General features: G+C 52.3%; 1 protein-coding gene across 1 annotated transcript in view; it reads left to right on the forward strand.

Moving 5' to 3' along the window:
• The window catches only part of LOC144489268 (TP53-binding protein 1-like), a gene marked incomplete at its 3' end in the record, with an annotated part of 46,269 nt that extends 24,542 nt beyond the window's left edge, over positions 1–21,727 (forward strand). The window contains exons 7-13 of the mRNA XM_078207134.1: positions 264–339; positions 4,784–4,968; positions 6,277–6,391; positions 11,477–11,571; positions 14,814–15,034; positions 18,762–20,220; positions 21,612–21,727. Coding sequence (XP_078063260.1) covers positions 264–339; positions 4,784–4,968; positions 6,277–6,391; positions 11,477–11,571; positions 14,814–15,034; positions 18,762–20,220; positions 21,612–21,727 — 2,267 coding nt within the window. The remainder of the gene's footprint in view (positions 1–263; positions 340–4,783; positions 4,969–6,276; positions 6,392–11,476; positions 11,572–14,813; positions 15,035–18,761; positions 20,221–21,611) is intronic.
• Between the last annotated feature and the right edge of the window lie 352 nt (positions 21,728–22,079).

Below are 22,079 nucleotides of genomic sequence, written 5' to 3' on the forward strand. Positions count from 1 at the left end.
CATTCATCTCGGTGGGATCTTGCTGTGTGAAAAACAACTGCTTACATTTTTGCCTGTACAAGAATGGCGACATGTGCGAGGGTTTTTGGAGGAGGGGGCTTGTTTCTGGAGAGGGGGTTGTGGGGGTAGGGAGGGTGAGTTTGTTGCTCAGAATGCCAGCGGTGACTTTTCTTCAGTGAGGAGCCAGGTTTGAGCTCAGACGGTGCTGTTTGGGGACAAGAAAAACGAGTTCTTTAATGCTGCCACCTCCTGTTTCCTCGCAGACGCCAACCTCGGGGCTGACCCAGGACGCCAAGCCGCCGACAGAACTGGAACCGGAACCAGCCACCCAACCGAGAGGTGCGTTAGAGGGACAAACAGTTTTGAGTGTTACTGCCGAAGGAGCGGGAGGGGAAATGATCTTTTTGACATCGGCTGCATGCTTTTCCTAATTCTCCCTCTCGATGTGGGTGTGGCTGGCCAGACCCAGCATTTATTGCTCATCCTAAATTGCCCCTTGAAGGTGGTGGGTGAGCCGCCATCTTGAACCCATGTGGTGTAGGTACACCCACAGTGCTGTTAGGGAGGGAGTTCCAGGATTTTGACCCAGCCACAGTGAAGGAGCGGCCGATATATTTCCAAGTCAGGATGGTGAGTGGCTCCATAGAACCATAGAAAATTACAGCTCAGAAACAGGCCTTTTGGCCCTTCTTGTCTGTGCCGAACCATTTTCTGCCTAGTCCCACTGACCTGCACTTGGACCATATCCCTCCACACCCCTCTCATCCATGAACCCGTCCAAGTTTTTCTTAAATGTTAAAAGTGACCCCGCATTTACCACTTTATCCGGCAGCTCATTCCACACTCCCACCACTCTCTGCGTGAAGAAGCCCCCCCTAATATTCCCTTTAAACTTTTCTCCTTTCACACTTAACCCATGCCCTCTGGTTTTTTTCTCCCCTAGCCTCAGCGGAAAAAGCCTGCTTGCATTCACTCTATCTATACCCATCAAAATCTTATACACCTCTATCAAATCTCCCCTCAATCTTCTACACTCCAGGGAATAAAGTCCCAACCTATTCAATCTCTCTCTGTAACTCAGCCTCTCAAGTCCCGGCAACATCCTTGTGAACCTTCTCTGCACTCTTTCAATCTTATTTACATCCTTCCTGTAACTAGGTGACCAAAACTGTACACAATACTCCAAATTCGGCCTCACCAATGCCTTATATAACCTTACCATAACACTCCAACTTTTATACTCGATACTCCAATTTATAAAGGCCAATGTACCAAAGGCACTCTTTACGACCGTGTCCACCTGTGACGTCACTTTTAGGGAATTCTGTACCTGTATTCCCAGATCCCTCTGTTCAACTGCACTCTTCAGAGTCCTACCATTTACCCTGTACGTTCTTCTTTGGCTCGGAGAAGAACCTCCGGTAGTGATGTTCCCAGGTATCTGCTGCCCTTGTCCTTCTAGATGGTAGCAGTGGAAGGTGATGTGGAAGGAGCCTTGGTGAGTTGCTGCAGTGCATCTTGTAAATGGTACACACGCCTGCCGCTGTGCGTACCATCTTGTAGATGGTACACACGGTTGCCTCTGTGCGTCGGTGATGGAGGGAGTGCCAATCAAATAGACTGCTTTTTGCCATGATGAGAGATGTTGACTCCCTTGCCTGTACTTTGTGACCTGGACCTAGGGTCAGATAAGTTGCTGAACAACGATTGTATTCATTCATGGCAAGTCCAGCATCTATTGCCCATCCCTAATTGCCCCTGAGCAGGGCAGGGAGCCACCCTAAGGCTGTGTCTCTCGCTTGACCACTTCAGAGGGCAGTTGGGAGTCAACCACATTGCTGTGGCTCTGGAGTCACATGTAGGCCAGACCGGGTAAGGACGGCAGATTTCCTTCCCTAAATGACAATGGTGAACCAGATGGGATTTTATTACAATGTGGTACAGTGGAGCCCTGTTTTAACGCGATGGTTGGGGTCCAAAAAACGTGATCGTGAATGTTATCGAGGTCGCGCTAATTCGCTAAACTGGAAATAGTAAAAAAAAAGGGTCCGTCGCGCGATCGCCTAATATCCGATTTCGTGCTAAATTGGGGCGCGTAAAATCGGGGCTCCACTGTATTTTTATGATCATTGTTAATTGGAGCTTTTAATACTCGATTCTGGAATTGAAATGCCCCCCTGCCCTGCTTCTCGATCTCGCTTTGCACTCCACAGGACTTCATCTCATGTTGTCAATGATGGTAGAATCAGAGAATGCTACAGTGCAGAAGGAGGCCATTTGGCCCATCAAGTCTGTACCGACCATAATCCCACACAGGCCCGATCCCCATGCATTTACCCTAGCTAGCCCCCCTGACATTAAGGGGCAATTTATCACGGCCAATCCACCTAACCCACACATCTTTGGAGTATGGGAAGAAACCGGAGCACCTGGAGGAAACCCACGCAGACACGGGGAGAATGTACAGACTCCGCACAGGCAGTGACCCAAGCCGGGAATCAAAGCCGGGTCCCTGGCGCTGTGAGGCCGCAGTGCTAACCACTGTGCCGCTGTGGAAACACAGGAGCTGCAGGAGGCCCTTCGAGACTAACCCACCATTCAGTTAGATTGTGGCCCACGCCCCTCACTATACCCTTAGCCCACAGAAATCTTCCTTCTCCATCTCAGTCTCTAAATTGACGAGAGGGGGAGAGCGAGGTGGCTGAAGTCACATCATATCTGATCATTTTAACATGTTAAACACTTTAGTACAGACCCTAAAACAAGCCAAGCAAATGCAATCTGTCTTGGTATCTTACCGGGGAGTTAGTGCTGACGGCCGTTGCCATGTTGCCATGTCTCGACCTGCCCTCCAGGCAGACTGAGCCAGGGCTCCCTACGACACCCGAGGGGAATGGAATCTCCTGCCAGAAATATGGCAGGTTTAGACTTTCGTAAGGGGCGAATATTTGAGAGCCAGGGGAACAGGGCAGAAGGACTGGAACGGGTTTCAGAAGAGCCTGCAGTGATGCAATGGGCCGAATGGCCTCTTCCTTTATGCTCTCCGATTCCACTGTAGGTGATAGAAACATAGAAAAACTACAGCACAAACAGGCCCTTCGGCCCCACAAGTTGTGCCGAACACATCCCTACCTTCTAGACCTACCTATAACTCTCCATCCTATTACGCTCCATGTACTGATCCAGGAGTCTCTTAAAAGACCCTATTGAGTTCACCTCCACCACCACTGACGGCAGCCGATTCCACTCGCCCATCACCCTCTGTGTGAAAAACTTACCCCTAACATTTCCTCTGTACCTACCCCCCAGCACCTTAAACCTGTGTCCTCTCGTAGCAGACATTTCCACCCTGGGAAAAAGCCTCTGAGAGTCCACCCGATCTATGCCTCTCAACATCTTATACACCTCTATTAGGTCTCCTCTCATCCTTCGTCTCTCCAAGGAGAAAAGACCGAGCTCCCTCAGCCTATCCTCATAAGGCATGCCACTCAATCCAGGCAACATCCTTGTAAATCTCCTCTGCACCCTTTCAATCTTTTCCACATCCTTCCTATTGTGAGGCGACCAGAACTGAGCACAGTACTCCAAGTGGGGTCTGACGAGGGTCTTATATAGCTGCATCATTATCCCTGGACTCCTAAACTCAATCCCTCGATTGATAAAGGCCAGCATACCATATGCTTTCTTAACCACCTCCTCCACCTGCGGGGCCGATTTCAGAGTCCTATGGACCCGGACCCCAAGGTCCTTCTGATCCTCTACCGTACTAAGAGTCTTTCCCTTTATATTGTACTCCTTCATCCCATTTGACCTACCAAAATGGACCACGACGCATTTATCTGGGTTGAAGTCCATCTGCCACTTCTCCACCCAGTCTTGCATCCTATCTATGTCCCTCTGTAACTTCTGACATCCCTCCAGACTATCCACAACCCCACCAACCTTTGTGTCGTCGGCAAACTTACCAACCCATCCCTCCGCTTCCTCATCCAGGTCATTTATGAAAATGACAAACAGCAAGGGTCATTGTGATGTCATTGTTGATCTCTGGTCTCTCGGAAACCATGGGAACAGTTGGGGCAGTGACATCATTCTGTCAGCATTCGGAACATTCTGCTCTGTGCAGAGCTTGGTCAACACTTGAAATGTATTTAAAAATGTCTGGACAAAACAGCTGGGAGATCTTTCTTGCCGGTCTGACCAGGTGAATTTTGATGGGGTGGGGGTGCCTCAGCGAGGTAGCCTTGCTCTCTCTGTACAATCCTGCCTCGTCAACCCCCAGCTTCCTCTCTGAGTGACGCACCGTCCTGATTTGGTCTCGTGTACATCCTTCCTTCATCCTCGTCTGGTCAGTGACCTGGGGCGGCACAGTGGTTAGCCCTGCTGCCTCACAGCGCCAGGGACCCGGGTTCGATCCCCGGCTTGGGTCACTGTCTGTGTGGAGTCTGCACGTTCTCCCCGTGTCTGTGTGGGTTTCCTCCGGGTGCTCAGGTTTCCTCACCCGGTTTCCTCACTCGAACCCGGCTCTCTGGCGCTGTGAGGCAGCAATGCTAACCATTGTGCCACCGTGCTGCTTTCTGCCCCCCCTCGGGCTAGGTCATTCTTTATTAAACCAGGTAACTTTGGGAGTTTGGTGTAATCGTGGATACAGGCCCAGCGGCCTAGCTAGCAGGCTGCCCCCTCACCCTGGATTGAGTTGGCGCACACCATCATGGACCCCCCATCCCCCCCCCCCGAATCCAGAGCAGCGAGTGGGCCTAACCTTGTTGATCGATTGTTGCAGGTCAGAGGTTACGTCAAGCGTGCCTGCAGCCCCGTGCCTGGAGAAGCTGCGAGATGCCAAGGAGATGACGGCCCATTTCCTGATGCCTTCCGGACTGCGGATCGAGGGGCCCCCCTCTCATCCAGACCCGGAACACACCGAGATCGCCCCGTCAAAGGAGGACGCGCTGGAGCCAACGCCATCAGGTGTGTCTTTCGTGGTGTGTGAACGTCTAGAACCTCACTCCCCTGCGGGTCAGCTATAGCTCAGATTCCCTCAAGGCAAATCCCACTCCAGTCTGAGCCTCCAGTGAGGGAGTGCTGCTCTGTCAGAGATGCAGTCTGTTGAACACGGGCTCCGCTTCCGCCCTCCGCTGGCCAGGAAAGGTCACATGCTGATACTTTGGAGCAGAATGGGGGGATGCTGCCACTGGCCAATCTTCACCTTCAGTCAACGTCACAAAAACACATGACCCTATCACAGTGCGGCTCGCTGTGTACTCATTGGCTGCTGCCTTTGCTACACTACCACAGTGATTACGCTTCAGGAAGTACCTCACCGGCTGGAATGAGCTTCCAGGCATCCTGAGATTGGGAAAGGCATTGTGTAAATCCGAGTCGTCCTTGAGACACCCTCACTCTCTCTAATGATCATTTGTGCCAGTGGGAGGGCGAGTGGGAAGTGGGGGGAAGGCGGTGGGGGGGGGGGGGGGAGGGGAAAAGAGGGAGGGAGAGGGGGCATGGGGAGGGGGCGAGGGTGGTGGGAGCACGCATGAGTGGGGGAGGCGGGGTGGAGGCGGCGGCGGGGGGAGAGAGGACGCGGGGAGGGTGGTGGGAGGAGGCAGGGGTGGAAGGGGGAAGGAGAGGGTGGGCAGAGGGGGAAGGGTGTCTGGTTGGAGAATCCAGCTCTCCCACAGCATTCCCGATATTAAATTAATCTTTGAGGTCCGCTCCTCGTAGTAAAAATGATAAACGGTCAGACTTTAAAAGACTTTGACTAAAAGAACATTTAAATAAATGTTAACGTATAAGAAATGGGACATTCTTTGAATTTGTTTTTGCATGTTTGTACCGATTACAATCCAGTTACTGTGGTTTAACTCTTTAATAAGAATGCCTCTCGGGGCAGAGGGGGGGGTGGTTTCGCTCTGTGCCCTTCGAGGTCAAATAGATTGTGTGGCTGAAAGGTTTGCCGCCCCCCCCCTTGGGTCGGGGGGGGGAAGGTGGATAAATCTGAATGTCATTCAGCAAACTGACCGCTTCCAGCTCTGCGACTGGTTGTATGGAGGTTTCTCACTGTCCTGGTGGAGATGATGTATCTGAGCCCAGTTTAGGGTCGGAGTTGGGAGTTTGCCACCGTGTGGGGTTCGATTGTCCGCGGGGGATTATTAATTGGACGATTGGGTGGGGTGAACCATTGATGAATTGGCTCTCTCAGCCTCTGCCCAGTCAGCGACTGCTGCCAGTCTCCAGCCTGTGCCGTGAATGAGCTCTTGCTGTTTTCCTCTCTCTCAGGTCCCAGTGCAGAAACTCCTGTGAGAAGTGAAAGTGTTCCTTCAGGCCGTGTCGATCGTTTGAAAGTCCTCCATCTCTCTGGGCAACAAACGCTGGCACAGGAAAGCCTCTCGGAGTGAGTACCGCCAGTAACTGAGCTTTGCATCCAGTCGCTGGGTGAAATCTAGGGTCAGGCAGTGCCTCACATTGAGTATGCCCAGTCTGGTGACAAAATCCCCCCTCCCCCCCCCCAGGCCCTCACCTGTCTCTCTCTCTCTCTCTCTCTCTCTTTCCCTCATTCATCTCCTCCAGCCCCACAGGAGTGGCACAGAGGTTAGCACTGCTGCCTCACAGCGCCAGGGACCCAGGTTCAATTCCTGGCTTGGGTCACTGTGTGCGGAGTCTGCACGTTCTCCCCGTGTCTGTGTGGGCTTCCTCCGGGTGCTCCGGTTTCCTCCCACAGTCTGAAAGACGTGCTGGTTAGGGTGCATTGGCCGTGCTAAATTCTCCCTCAGTGTGGCGACTAGGGGATTTTCACAGTAACTTCATTGCAGCGTTAATGTAAGCCTACTTGTGACACTAATAAATAAACTTTAACTTTAACATCTGAAATCTCTGCATTTCCCCCAATCCCTAACCTCTCTTGTAATCCTGATTTTAATCACCCGACCATTGATGACTGTGCTTTCAACAGCCCGGTTCCCTCCCTAAACCTATCCGTTTCACAGGAATGTTAGAAGGCGGTCTTGTGGCACACTGGGGTTAGCGTCCCTCCCTGTGGGCCAGAAGCTGCAGGTTCGAGTCCCACCCCAGGAATTGGTGACCAAGGAAGGTGCATTCATAACACACCCAGACAGATTAATCATCAACTTGTAAACTTTTCCAAACACACCCTCGGTCCCCAGTGGCGGTCCCTCGACGAGGGATCCGCCTCCTTTAAGATCGGGGGCCTGGGGTGGAGAGTGATGCACGCAGCAGTCTGTCTGTGTGGAGTCTGCACGTTCTCCCCGTGTCTGCGTGGGTTTCCTCCGGGTGCTCCGGTTTCCTCCCACAGTCCGAAAGACATGCTGGTTAGGTGTATTGGCCGTGCTAAATTCTCCCTCAGTGTACCCGAACAGGCGCCGGAATGTGGCAACTAGGGGATTTTCACAGTAACTTCATTGCAGTGCTAATGTAAGCCTACTTGTGACAATAAATAAACTTAAACTTTAAAACTTAGACTTACCAGGCCCTGTGGCGATTTGTGAAAGGCCGGGGGGGATCACACCTTGAGGTTTTAAATGACCCTGTCCCCAACCCAACCGATTATCAGTGAAGCAAAACTGAGGCCACTTTAGCAACACTGAGCCATCGGCGTGCCGACCGGGTTTAAATGTCCTGTCTGTGCCTCACAGGGTGTGTGTGGGGAGGCCCAGTTCCTGCACTCGGGGTTTGTAAGCCAGGCCCTGGGGCAGTATTGAGGGAGCACTGCATTGCACTGCAGGCTGGGATATTAAAGCAAAGCCTCTGGGGGCGTGTGTGTGAGAGAGAGAGAGTGGGCCGAACATTTTCCACTCTGAGCCTCCGTGAGGTCTCCTAACCAAATAAGCGTTGTGATCTGTATCTTCATGTTGTGTCTGATTATTCTGAAACTGCGGATCAGAGAGAGCAGAAAAAATGCTTGGATTTATTAATGTTGAGGTTGTTTGCGGCAGAGGGCAAGATGACTCATTGCAACCCATTGTCATCAAAAAGCTTCAATTGGCTGTGTGTGTGTGTGTCTCTTTCTTTGTGTGTGTCTGTGTGTGTGTGTCTGTGTGTGTGTGTGTGTGTGTCTGTGTGTGTGTCTGTGTGTGTGTGTCTGTGTGTGTGTGTCTGTGTGTGTGTGTCTGTGTGTGTGTGTGTGTGTGTCTGTGTGTGTGTGTCTGTGTGTGTGTCTGTGTGTGTGTCTGTGTGTGTGTGTCTGTGTGTGTGTGTCTGTGTGTGTGTGTCTGTGTGTGTGTCTGTGTGTGTGTCTGTGTGTGTGTCTGTGTGTGTCTGTGTGTGTGTCTGTGTGTGTGTCTGTGTGTGTGTCTGTGTGTGTGTCTGTGTGTCTGTGTGTGTCTGTGTGTGTCTGTGTGTGTCTGTGTGTGTCTGTGTGTGTGTCTGTGTGTGTGTGTGTCTGTGTGTCTGTGTCTGTCTGTGTGTGTCTGTGTGTCTGTGTGTGTCTGTGTGTGTCTGTGTGTGTCTGTGTGTGTGTGTCTGTGTGTGTGTGTCTGTGTGTGTGTGTGTCTGTGTGTGTGTGTGTCTGTGTGTGTGTGTGTCTGTGTGTGTGTGTGTCTGTGTGTGTGTGTGTCTGTGTGTGTGTGTGTCTGTGTGTGTGTGTGTCTGTGTGTGTGTGTGTCTGTGTGTGTCTGTGTGTGTCTGTGTGTGTCTGTGTGTGTCTGTGTGTGTCTGTCTGTGTCTGTCTGTGTCTGTCTGTGTGTGTGTCTGTCTGTGTGTGTGTCTGTGTGTGTCTGTGTGTGTCTGTGTGTGTGTGTCTGTGTGTGTGTCTGTGTGTGTGTGTCTGTGTGTGTGTGTCTGTGTGTGTGTGTCTGTGTGTGTCTGTGTGTGTGTGTGTCTGTGTGTGTGTGTGTGTGTGTGTGTGTGTGTGTCTGTGTGTGTCTGTGTGTGTCTGTGTGTGTCTGTGTGTGTCTGTGTGTGTCTGTGTGTGTCTGTGTGTGTGTCTGTGTGTGTGTCTGTCTCTGTCTGTCTCTGTCTGTCTCTGTCTGTCTCTGTCTGTCTCTGTCTGTCTCTGTCTGTCTCTCTCTCTGTCTGTCTCTCTCTCTGTCTGTCTCTCTCTCTGTCTGTCTCTCTCTCTGTCTGTCTCTCTCTCTGTCTGTCTCTCTCTCTGTCTGTCTCTCTCTCTGTCTGTCTCTCTCTCTGTCTGTCTCTCTCTCTGTCTGTCTCTCTCTCTGTCTGTCTCTCTCTCTGTCTGTCTCTCTCTCTGTCTGTGCCCCTCTCTGTCTGTGCCCCTCTCTGTCTGTGCCCCTCTCTGTATCTGTGCCCCTCTCTGTATCTGTGTGTGCGTGTCTCGCTCTCTCTCTCTCTGTGTAAATTATAGCTGTTGAATTGAAGAGATGTTCGGAGGGTATCGTGTTTCTTGTTGCTATGGTACTGCAGCGATTTGCATTCGCTGCTCCTCCTCCCAATGGCATGTCCTTTGCCGCTGTGTTCACGGTGAAGCCAGAGTGAGGTGGCGTCTGCATTGTGTGATGTTAGGTTGCAAGATGTTTATCAAAGGGATGTACTGATTAACCCCTCTGTTTGGGTGTACCTGGATCAAAGAAGACCAGCTACAGCGTGCCCCTTTCCCCCTCCCAATGAGGGATTGCCCATTTAGCAGGAGCATTCCTGGCAGGAGATGGTGTGGTTGATGAGGGTGGGGTTGTGTGTTACCTGCTGCGTCTGAGGGGGTGCGGGAGACCATCTGGCACCTGCTGCATTGGGAGATCCTCGAGTGATGTCTTAAGCTCCATAAAAGCCATCCACACTTTGCAATGAAGCAGCAACTTGCATTTATATAGCACCTTTACCAGGATTCACAGGAAGGTTGTCAAACAAATGTGACACTGAATCGAATCACTAACGACCTTGGAGTTGACTTGGAGCAAGTTGATGGGGCGCAGAGGTTTACGGGGGGAATTCTCGAGTGAGGGCTGGAGGCAGCTGAAGGCGTGGCCGCGATTCAGGATGAGGCTGTGATTTTTCGAACATCGACTTTTGGAGGGATGGAGGAGATGTCATGTTGGAGCCAGTTACTGAGATAGGGAGGGGCTTGGACCAGGGAGGGATTTGGAAATGAGGATGAGAATTTTAAAGTTTGAGGCGTGGGGGTTTGGGAGTCAGTGTGGGTTAGTGAGAACTTGGGTGATGGGAGAGCGGGATTTGATGAGAGTTATCATAGAATCATAGAAGCCCTACAGTGCAGAAAGAGGCCATTTGGCCCATCGAGTCTGCACCGACCACAATCCCACCCCAGCACTACCCCCTTATCCCTACCCGCTAATCCCTCTAACCTATGCATCTCAGGACACTAAGGGGCAATTTTAGCATGGCCAATCAACCTAACCCGCACATCTTTGGACTGTGGGACGAAACCGGAGCTCCCGGCGAAAACCCACGCAGACACGAGGAGAATGTGCAAACTCCACACAGACATCATGGACATGGGGCAGGGCTTTGGACACGGGGTCTTAGACACGGGGCAGAGGTTGTTTTAAATTCATTCGTGGGACATGGGCATCGCTGGCTGGCCAGCATTTATTGCTCATCCCTAATTGCCTGAGGGCAGCTGAGAGTCAACCACATTGCTGTGGGCTCTGGAGTCACATGTAGGCCAGACCAGGTAAGGACAACAGATTGCCTTCCCTAAGGGAGGCCATCTGGCACCTGCTGCATTGGGAGATCCTCGAGTGATGTCTAAGCTCCATAAAAGCCACTCTGCAATGAAGCAGCAACTTGCATTTATATAGCACCTTTAACAGGATTCACAGGAAGGTTGTCAAACAAACGCGATGTGTGCAGAGGTTTACGGAGGGAATTCTCGAGTGAGGGCCGGAGGCAGCTGAAGGACATTAGTGAACCAGATGGGTTTTTCCGACAATGGTTTCACGGTAATCAGTAGATTCTTAATTCCAGGTTCTTTTTATTGAATTCAAATTCCACCATGGGCCATGGCGGGATTCGAACCCGGGTCCCCAGAACATTAGCCGAGTTTCTGGATTTATAATCTAGCGATAATACCACTAGGCCATCGTCTCCCCTGGGTTTTGGATACGGTGGCAGTCATGATGTGGAGATGCCGGTGTTGGATGGGGGTAAACACAGTCAGAAGTCTCACAACACCAGATTAAAGTCCCAACCGGAAATAAACCTGTTGGGACTTTAACCTGGTCTTGTGAGACTTCTGACTGTATTTTGGACACGGGGCAGAGTTTTGAACCCTTTGTAGTTTCTTGCGGTCCTGGGCAGAGCTGGAGCCATTCCAAGCTGCGATACATCTGGAAAGAGTGCTGCATCTGAATGGCCTCCTCCTGTGCCATAAATGACTCTGAGGCAAAGGCCATTGCTGGTGCCTCTTTCCCCCGTCCCCCACAAAGGCTGGTCTTGGTGTTGAGCTGGTGCAAGCCGGTGTGATAAACCTCGTCCGCCCAGTCGTGTTTGATTATTGAATAATGAACCTCTGCCTGTGATCCCTGATGATGTACTGTCTCTTTTACAGAAGCTCCAACGATGTTATTGATCCATCTCAGGAGGCTTTCGGACCGACCCCCATCATTGTTCCCAACAGCCCAACGGAGCAAGCGGGTGAATTAGGTAACGGTGCTCACCAGGAAATACTCCGGGAAATATCACACCCGCTTCTTTTCTTCCAAAGATGTAGACCTCTCAACCAAAGCCGCAATTATTGTCCCTTCTGATTCCAACAACACCTATTTATAAAGCATGGCTTTTCAAGCATTTAAAGTTTATTTATTAGTGTCACAAGTAGGCTTACATTAACACTGCAATGAAGTTACTGTGAAAACCCCCTAGTCGCCACACTCCTGTTCGGATACACTGAGGGAGAATTTAGCACGGCCGATGCACCCTAACCAGCACGTCTTTCAGACTGTGGGAGGAAACCGGAGCACCCGGAGGAAACCCACGCAGACACGGGGAGAACGTGCAGACTCCACGCAGACAGTGACCCAAGCCGGGATTCGAACCTGGCGCTGTGAGGCAGCAGTGCTAACCACTGTGCCATCCTGAATTGGTGGCGGCGGGGGGGGGGGGGGGAGAAGATGATCACGGTTTCAAAATACCAGGTTGTCCACTTAAGACAGGAGATGAGAATTTTCTTATCAGTGTCTCTGGAATTCACTTTCTCAAAAGGCAGTAGAAGCACTGGGTAAGGGAGTTTCCCCCCTGAATTCCCCACTGGATTTATTTATTCCAATCTCGTATCAACGGCTCCCTTGCTCTGGGCTCCCACGAACACCACTCCATCTGACGAAGGAGCAGCGCTCCGAAAGCTTATGGTATTTGCTACCAAATAAACCTGTTGGACTTTAACCTGGTGTTGTGAGACTTCTTACTGTGCTCCCACAACAAGCAGAGCTATCTTGCAATCTGGAATGTTCCGCTGTGGAGTTGGATAAATATTTGAACGGGAGGATTGTTGCAGGGTTGAGGGGCGGAGGGGGGAACTGAGGGCGCCACCTTACTGGCCACCCATGCCACGTTCCTGCTACAGCGAGGTCGGAGAGTTTGGCGCCCAGCCAAATCTCCGAGCACTGCAGCGGGACAGGAAAATCCCACCGGCGTGAACAGCCGGAACATTCTGGTCTTAGAATATTGTTAAGGCAGAGCGAGATAGGTTCCTGATTAGCAAAGGGGTGAAAGGCTACTGAGGGAAGGCAGGATTGTGATTACAGTCTGATCAGCCCTGGTCTTATTGAATGGTGGAACAGGCTCGAGGGGCTGAATGGCCTCCTCCTGCTCCTAATCTGTATTACAAAAGAGAGGGTGGCACTGTAAGATACTGGGTCAGGTGACCAAAGGCTTAAATGTTTAAAAGGTCTATTTATTAGTGTCACAAGTAGGCTTACATTAACACTGCAATGAAGTTACTGTGAAAATCCCCTAGTCGCCACACTCCAGCACCCGTTCGGGTCAATGCACCCTAACCAGCACATCTTTCAGACTGTGGGAGGATACCCACGCAGACACGGGGAGAACGTGCAGACCCCGCACAGTGACCCAAACCAGGAATCGAACCCGGGTCCCTGGCGCTGTGAGGCAGCAGGGCTAACCACTGTGCCGCTCGATCAAAGAGGGTAGGTCTTGAGAAGCGTCTGAAAGGAGGAGAGTGTGGCAGAGAGGGAAGGGGGGGGGGTGGGGGGGGGGGGGGAAGGTTCAGAGATGGAATTCCAGAGCTTGGAGCCCAGGCAGCTGAAGGTACAGCCACCAGTGGTAGAGTGATAGAAATCGGGAATGTTCAAGGGGCCGGGATTAGAGAAGTGCAGAGATCTCGGAGGGAGGGGCTGAGGCTATGGGGACGCACTTGAAAACTAGGATGAGAATTGGATTATTCTTGAGAGGAGGGTACTGCGCCATCGACTTAAACCACTGCTTTCTGTTAATCATCTGTGGCTGTTCACCACAGCTGAGTTAGCCCATCCCAGGAGGCAGTTACGAGGGATTATCTAAAAAAAAAACCCTACTCCCCCTCTTCCCCACCTCACAGCCCTGCAAAAACGTCCCTTTCAAATATTTATCCATTTCCACATTCCGGATAGCAAGGTATTACTGCTTGTTGAGGGAGTCCAAAGCAATACGAGATTAGAGTGAATAAATCCAGGGGGGGGGAGTTCTGGAGAAACACCCTTGCCCAGTTAGGGATAGAAGGAAATGTTGATGAGGTGACCGGAGGTTTGTGTAAAACTGAAATCCGATGGGCTGAATGGCCTCCTCCTCTGCTGGACACTCCGGGCACTGTAGGCAGTTCTGTAGGACCTGATGCCAAACCTCCAGTGGCCGTTCCTATGTAAAACCAGACTGTGGGATATTTGACTGTGACGGGCGTCACAGTTGATGTTGCTTTGCTTGGATGCAGTTAGTCACAGGATGCAGAACGGCCCCTGACTGACTGTAAACCTCCCCAGACCCGAGGCTCTGGGTCAGTGACGTCCTTTCCTTGGTAGGAATGAATTAGCTCGGCATAGACTGCCCCATCACTACATCTCGGTCCACACTGGGTCGGGGGGCGGTTATTAATGAAACTATCAGAAGTTTCAATTACATATGTTATATCTGCACATGAGATACGAGTGTGCAACACACTAGGTTTGGATGCGAGGGTAGGTACAGCACGGGGTTAGATACAGAGTAAAGCTCCCTCTACACTGTCCCCCATCAAACACTCCCAGGACAGGTACAGCATGGGGTTAGATAGAGAGTAAAGTTCCCTCCACACTGTCCCCATCAAACACTCCCAGGACAGGTACAGCACGGGGTTAGATACAGAGTAAAGCTCCCTCCACACTGTCCCCATCAAACACTCCCAGGACAGGTACAGAACGGGGTTAGATACAGAGTAAAGCTCCCTCTACACTGTCCCCATCAAACACTCCCAGGACAGGTACAGAACGGGGTTAGATACAGAGCAAAGCTCCCTCGACACTGTCCCCATCAAACACTCCCAGGACAGGTACAGCACGGGGTTAGATACAGAGTAAAGCTCCCTCTACACTGTCCCCATTAAAACACTCCCAGGACAGGTACAGCACGGGGTTAGATACAGAGTAAAGCTCCCTCTACACTGTCCCCATCAAACACTCCCAGGACAGGTACAGCACGGGGTTAGATACAGAGTAAAGCTCCCTCTACACTGTCCCCATCAAACACTCCCAGGACAGGTACAGCACAGGGTTAGATCGTGCGCCTGACCAGTTGAAATGGTGGGTGGTTTGTGATCTAATACAAAAACTATCATTGTTGCAGAAAAAGATGTTCTTAGCGTCTGAACAGGACTCGGAATGCTGCCTGTGATAATGTTTAACCTCTCTCCTTTCCAGCAGAGGAGCCAATGGATACCTCCCTGCCGCCCGCAGACCCCAGCCAATTGGAGAAAGGCCCATGTGAAGATGAAGAGCCAATGGAAATGGACCAACCCGCGGAGCAGACGGCGCAGGCTCCATTCCCCGGCCCGCAGTCCTCCACGCCGGTGTCGGTGACAGCTCCCGCATTCACCGCAGGCTCTTTGATTCCTGTGCCAACACCGCCAGATTTATCCCATGTAAGTGCTCGGGGCTCCTTTTGGGTTTCTGAAACCTCAGTGGCCGGGAGTTTGCAGGAGCGGTCGATGAGTTTCAGTCGTGGAGAGGTGATAAAACATTGCAGCATCGTTAATCTCCTCTGTGAACAGATGCTGCTAAGTATCAAAGAACAAAGAAAATTACAGCACAGGAACAGGCCCTTCGGCCCTCCAAGCCTGCACCGACCATGCTGCCCGACTTAACTAAAACCCCCTACCCTTCCGGGGACCATATCCCTCTATTCCCATCCTATTCATGTATTTGTCCAGACGCCCCTTAAAACTCACTATCGTATCTGCTTCCACTACCTCCCCTGGCAGTGAGTTCCAGGCACCCACGACTCTCTTATAAAAGACTTGCCTCGTACATCTCCTTTAAACCTTGCCCCTCACACCTTAAACCTATGCCCCCCAGTAATTGACTCTTCCACCCTGGGAAAAAGCTTCTGACTATCCACTCTGTCCATGCCCCTCATAATCTTGTAGACTTCTATCAGGTCGCCCCTCAACCTCCGTCGCTCCAGTGAGAACAAACCAAGTTTCTCCAACCTCTCCTCATTGCTGATGCCCTCCATACCAGGCAACATCCTGGTAAATCTTTTCTGTGCCCTCTCCAAAGCCTCCACATCCTTCTGGTAGTGTGGCGACCAGAATTGAACACTATATTCCAAGTGCGGCCTATCCACCTGGGCTATTCATTCGTGGGACATGGGCGTCGCTGGCTGGGCCAGCATTTATTGCCCATCCCTAGTTCCCCGAGGGCAGTTGAGAGTCAACCACATTGCTGTGGCTCTGGAGTGACATGTAGGCCAGACCAGGTAAGGACGGCAGATTTCCTTCCCTAAAGGACATTAGTGAACCAGATGGGTTTTTCCGACAATGGTTTCATGGTCATCAGTAGATTCTTAATTCCATATATTTTTTATTGAATTCAAATTCCACCATCTGCCGTGGCGGGATTCGAATCCGGGTCCCCAGAACATTAGCCGAGTTTCTGGATTAATAGCCGAGCAATAATACCACGAGGCCATCACCGTCCCCCAGATTTAATTTGTATTTGTGGCACAAATGTGTTAGTCTCTCGACACTCGATTAATAAAATCTGGAATATAAGGCTAGTCTCAGTAATGGTGACCACAAAACTATCACGATGGCACTGCTGCCTCACAGCGCTAAGGACCCGGGTTCGATTCCTGGCTTGGGTCACTGTCTGTGCGGAGTCTGCATGTTCTCCCTGTGTCTGCGTGGGTTTCCTCCGGGTGCTCCGGTTTCCACCCACATTCCTTCGACCTGAAGGTTAGGTGGATTGGTCATGATAAATGCGTGAGGGTACAGGGTTAGGGCGGAGGGGAGGGTCTGGGTGGGATGCTCTTGCGGAGAGTTGGTGCAGATTCGATGGGCCGAATGGCCTCTTTCTGCACTGAAGGTCTTTGGATCGAAAAACCCATCTGGTTCACTAATGTCCTTTAGGGAAGGAAATCTGCCGTCCTTACCCAGTCTGGCCTACATGTGACTCCAGAGCCACAGCAATGTGGTTGACTCTCAACTGTCCTCGGGCAACTAGGGATGGGCAATAAATGCTGGCCAGCCAGCGACGCCCATGTCCCACAACTGATTTTTAAAAAAATTGCCACGATAATGTGGATATGTGGCTTACCCTCTGAAATTGCCAAGCAAGCCACCCAGTTCAAGAGTAATCAGGGCCCTTTCCGTCGATGCCCACGTCCTATCAAAGAAAAAAATGGAAACCTCTATCTCCCAAAGGCTGTGGATGCTGGAGACGCTTGGAGCTCTCGAGCAAGATGGTTAGATTTTGGTTGGGTCGGGAGGTCAGGATGGGGGGGTGGGGAGGGGGATGGGGGGGGGAAGGTGAGGGGTCTAGGAATAAATGAGCTACATTTTAACTGAATGGTGGAACAGTCTCGAGGGGATGAATGACCTCCTCCGGTTCCTATGGAGTGTTTCTTTTCGAATAGTTCTTGCTGTGATTGGATAACACAGCAGCCAAAGTGTGCAAAATAGACCCCAACATCAGCAATGGAGTAAACGGCCATATCATCAACTTTGGATGGCAGATGAGGATAACTATTGGACAGGACGGGGGCGACAGTTTCATAGAATCCCGACAGTGCAGAAGGAGGCCATTCGGTCCATCGAGTCTGGACCAACTCTCCGGCAGTGAATCTGACCTGGTCCCACCCAACCCTGCCTTTCCCAGCCACGTAACCACATGTATTTCCCTCGTCCATCCCCCTGACTTACACATCTTAGGACACTAAGGGGCAATTTAGCATGGCTAATCCCCCGAACCTGTACATCTTTGGTGTGGGAGGAAACCCACGCAGACACGGGGAGAACATGCAAACTCCACACAGATGGAGACCCGAGGTGGGAGTCGAACCCGGGTCCCTGGTGCTGTGAGGCAGCAGCGTTAACCACTGTGCCACCGTGCTTTAAATTTGAGATCTTTCACATTCTCCAAAATGGGCTGATGGAACTTTGATTTAGCATCTTATTGAAAGGATGTGCGGCACTCCCTCAGCACTGACCCTCTGACAGCGCGGCACTCCCTCAGCACTGACCCTCTGACAGCGCGGCACTCCCTCAGCGCTGACCCTCTGACAGTGCGGCACTCCCTCTGTACTGACCCTCTGACAGTGCGGCACTCCCTCAGCACTGACCCTCTGACAGTGCGGCACTCCCTCAGCACTGACCCTCTGACAGTGCGGCACTCCCTCAGCACCGACCCTCTGACAGTGCGGCACTCCCTCAGCACTGACCCTCTGACAGTGCAGCACTCCCTCAGCACCGACCCTCTGACAGTGCGGCACTCCCTCAGCACTGACCCTCTGACAGTGCGGCACTCCCCCAGCACCGACCCTCTGACAGTGCGGCACTCCCTCAGCACCGACCCTCTGACAGTGCGGCACTCCCTCTGTACTGACCCTCTGACAGTGCGGCACTCCCTCTGTACTGACCCTCTGACAGTGCGGCACTCCCTCAGCACTGACCCTCTGACAGTGCGGCACTCCCTCAGTACTGACCCTCTGACAGTGTGGCACTCCCTCAGCGCTGACCCTCTGACAGTGCGGCACTCCCTCAGCACTGACCCTCTGACAGTGCGGCACTCCCTCAGCGCTGACCCTCTGACAGTGTGGCACTCCCTCAGTACTGACCCTCTGACAGTGCGGCACTCCCTCAGCACTGACCCTCTGACAGTGTGGCACTCCCTCAGCACTGACCCTCTGACAGTGCGGCACTCCCTCAGTACTGACCCTCTGACAGTGCGGCACTCCCTCAGTACTGACCCTCTGACAGTGCAGCACTCCCTCAGCACTGACCCTCTGACAGTGCGGCACTCCCTCAGCACTGACCCTCTGACAGTGCGGCACTCCCTCAGCACTGACCCTCTGACAGTGCAGCACTCCCTCAGCACTGACCCTCTGACAGTGCGGCACTCCCTCAGTACTGACCCTCTGACAGTGCGGCACTCCCTCAGTACTGACCCTCTGACAGTGCGGCACTCCCTCAGTACTGCAGTGGAATGTGGACCTTGATGATGCACATAAATCTCAGAGGCAATACTCTACCTTGCCCAGCGTGGTTGCGTTGTACAGTAGGTATACATGCTTTCTGAATGAGCTGCTAATTTCCCTGGCGAGTGAAATATTCACGATAAAATGTTTGTTTTTAAAATTTATTTTTGAAGGATATTTTTATGCCGACCCCAAGCCTGTCAGAAAATGCCAGCGGCACTGAAGGGGTTAAATCCAAAGCAGCTCCGACGGGAAATCCCTCCAAACCACCCGAGACAGTATCCGACAGCGAGCCGGAGGGTGAGCAGCGGGACCCGGGACGGAGGGGGAGGTCGGATATCGGAGTGAAGAAGCGGGACGAGGGGGCTGGGGAGCCCTTTGAGTTGAAGCTGTCAGTCAGTGAGTGCCAGCAGCCAATGGACACAGAGGAGAGCCCAGCCTCCATCTTAGAGGACAGCCAGGCCACCCAGATCGAGGAAGGAGCCAGCGCCGATACCACCCAGGAACCCCAGCCCGAGGAAAGCCGCAGCTTCCGTCTCAGGCTGACGGAGGAGAGCCAAGCGCAGCCCCCCTGTCTTCCCGAAGCTTCAGCCGAAGATTCCTTTGCCGGAGCGGCTGATGAGCCGGAGGGAAAGGACGGAGAGGGTGAACCGGGTGTCGGCAAAGCGCCAGGTGGACCCGGGCGAGCGGCCGTGCCGTCCTCCCCCTGCCGAGAGCCACTGAACCTCCATTGGACCGCTTCACCCCGCGGGTTCGGCAATCTGCCCAGGAACGTTGTAACGGCGAGACAAGGAATTGTGAACGAAAGTCCGATGGACGAGGCAGAGAAGGTACCCGCGTCCCTGAGTCTCGACGAACACGCAGTAAAAGGGCCCCCGAAAGAGGAGGGCAACAGGGTCGTCCAAGAAGCCTCCCTCAACCTTGAACTTTCTCAAAGCCAAACGCAATCTGCTGCACTCCAGAAGGAAAGGCAGCCAAAGGAAGAGGAGGAACCAATGGAAGAGGAGATCAGTGACGCTGTCAAATTGAAGGGAATTTTCCGTGTTCCTGTACTTGCAAATCCAGACCATTCCCACCCCGAGCGTCCCCTCGTTCCGGCTTCCGAACACTCGGGAAACAAAGACCGGGGCATCGAGGAAGAAGAGGCTCCGGAGAGCCGTGAGGCCATTGGCCAGAGTCCAAACGCAGATGACAAAGCAGCGTCACAGAAACCGAGAGAGAAGGTTCCGGAATCGTCTGAGAAAATCGGCCTGGTCTCTTCGGGAGACCAGGAAGGTTTGACTGAAGACTCGCAACTGCAAGGTGGGGAGGTCGCAGATGCTGGAAAGGAGCTGCAAGCAGAGTTGGTCATCAAGATGCAAGCGGAAGGCGAGGAGACCTTTAAGGAGCAGAAGAACCCGGGCAGCCAGAGCGAAGCAACCCCAGGACAAGAGGCGAAAATCCCAGGAAGACTCAACCACCAGCCGGAGGCTGAGGAACTTGCGAAAGCCAGCGGGGTCGACCTGTCGATGGGATCTCCAAAGACACAGGGAGCCAGTCAGCAGGAACCGGATGTGAAGATTCGGAACAAAGGAGTTCCTGATCTTCAACAATCGGAACAGTCGGTGAAGAACCTTCTGGACAGTTCTGGCGGTGGGTACTTCAGTAAGGTCCACGTTGGTGATGACTGAGTCAGAATATCGGATTGAGGGCAGGGAAACACACTTACCCTGTTGAAAAGTTGAGGTCAGTCGGGTAGAAGGGTTTAAAGTTTATTAAAATTTTTGTTTTATTAGTCACAAGTAGGCTTACGTTAACACTGCAATGAAGTTACTGTGAAAATCCCCTAGTCGCCACACTCCGGCGCCTGTTCGGGTACACTGAGGCAGAATTTAGCATGGTCAGTGCACCCGTACCAGCACGTCTTTCGGACTGTGGGAGGAAACCGGAGCACCCGGAGGAAACCCACGGGGAGAACATGTAGACTCCGCACAGACAGTGACCCAAGCCGGGAATCGAACCCGGATCCCTGGCGCTGTGAGGCAGCAGTGCTAACCTCTGTGCCACCGCCCAAGGTGGCACCCCTGGTGGGTAAAGTCAAAGAAAAGGTGAGGTATCTCCGGGCCCAATGCCGGGGTGACGGGTGTGGAGATTGTAGCGAGGCAAAGAATGATGAGATAGCATCAATCCTCCCTCGGCTCTCTTACCCCCCCCCCCCCCCCTCCCTCCACCTCATCTGTCACCCTATACACCCTCCCCCAGAAAGGGTGCAGAGCCAGTAACCATTAACTCTGGGAGATTGGAACTGTTGAGAGCAGTAGGGTGTCTTGTCCAGTTGAAGGGAGGAACTGTGCCCTCCCATCATCGCGAGACCAAACTACCCATTCTTAAAAGCCGTGGTGTCAAGCCCAGAATCGATTTGCGAGTCGGCTTGGTGACCCGGCTTGTGGAACTATGGGATATTTTCGAGATGAAGTCCCCATTTTGATTAGCGACCTCTCATGTTGAGTTAGCTGTAGGCCGGCTGGTGTGGCGGTGGCCTCCTTACCGATGGAGGTGAGTGATCGTTCCTGGCACTGAGGGCAAGGCGGGAGTGTAGATGTCAGAAGAGGCTGGTTTGGGTTGAGATTTGGTAAGCTTGCACAATTTTAACCTCCCCACGGAAACCAGAATCAGGTGGGATCTAAAACCAATGCTCCACCTGATCCCTTGGGATCCTATCCAATAATACGGATTAAATTTCCCCCTGCCCCCCGGGCTGCGTTAACCCTCACCAATGGAAGATGGCTAAATAATTAGGCAGCAGAGACACTGGGACCTTGATTCCTGTTCAAGAGCGAGTCTTTAGGGGGTGTACAAGGGGGTAAATTGCTTGGTTAGAGGCCATGGGACAATGTGTCGCGTTCAGATGCAGCCCAATGGAGTGAACGTAAGGAAGAGCAAGAGAGATGGAAGTATTTAAGAGAGTGATGGACTCTGGCAGCTGACTCTAATGGCGAACTTCTCCTTTTCTGTTGAGTTGTGAATGTTGTTTCTTGCTCCAGAGATCCCATTTCACTTCACGCTGCCCAAGGAAGGAGATGTTATCCAACCCATAAGCAGCGGAACGCCACCTCTGATTGGCAAGTTGAAGCAAGGCCCAAGCACAGCACTCCTATTGGTAGGTTCTGGGAGTCGCATGGTCTCACAGTCTTCCCAAACAGACCATTCGGCCCAATTGCTCTATGTTGGCGGCTATGCTCCCCACCTGCCTCTTCCCCCCCCCCCCCCCCCCACACCACCCCCACCCCTCTACATTTTGGCCATCCGCAACATCTGCTATTCCTTTCTCCCTCGGGGACGAGTTCCACAATCTCGCCACTCTCTGGATAAGACGTTTCTCCTGGGTTTCCCATTGTATTTATGAGTGACTGTCTCATGTTGATGTCCTCCCTGGTTCTGGCCCCCTCTCAAGTGGAAACATCTTTAAGTCTCTATCCAGTTGAACCTATTTCACGCTCCCAGGGCACTGG

Source organism: Mustelus asterias, unplaced genomic scaffold (genome assembly GCF_964213995.1).
Source record: "Mustelus asterias unplaced genomic scaffold, sMusAst1.hap1.1 HAP1_SCAFFOLD_2070, whole genome shotgun sequence".
Lineage (NCBI taxonomy): Eukaryota > Metazoa > Chordata > Chondrichthyes > Carcharhiniformes > Triakidae > Mustelus > Mustelus asterias.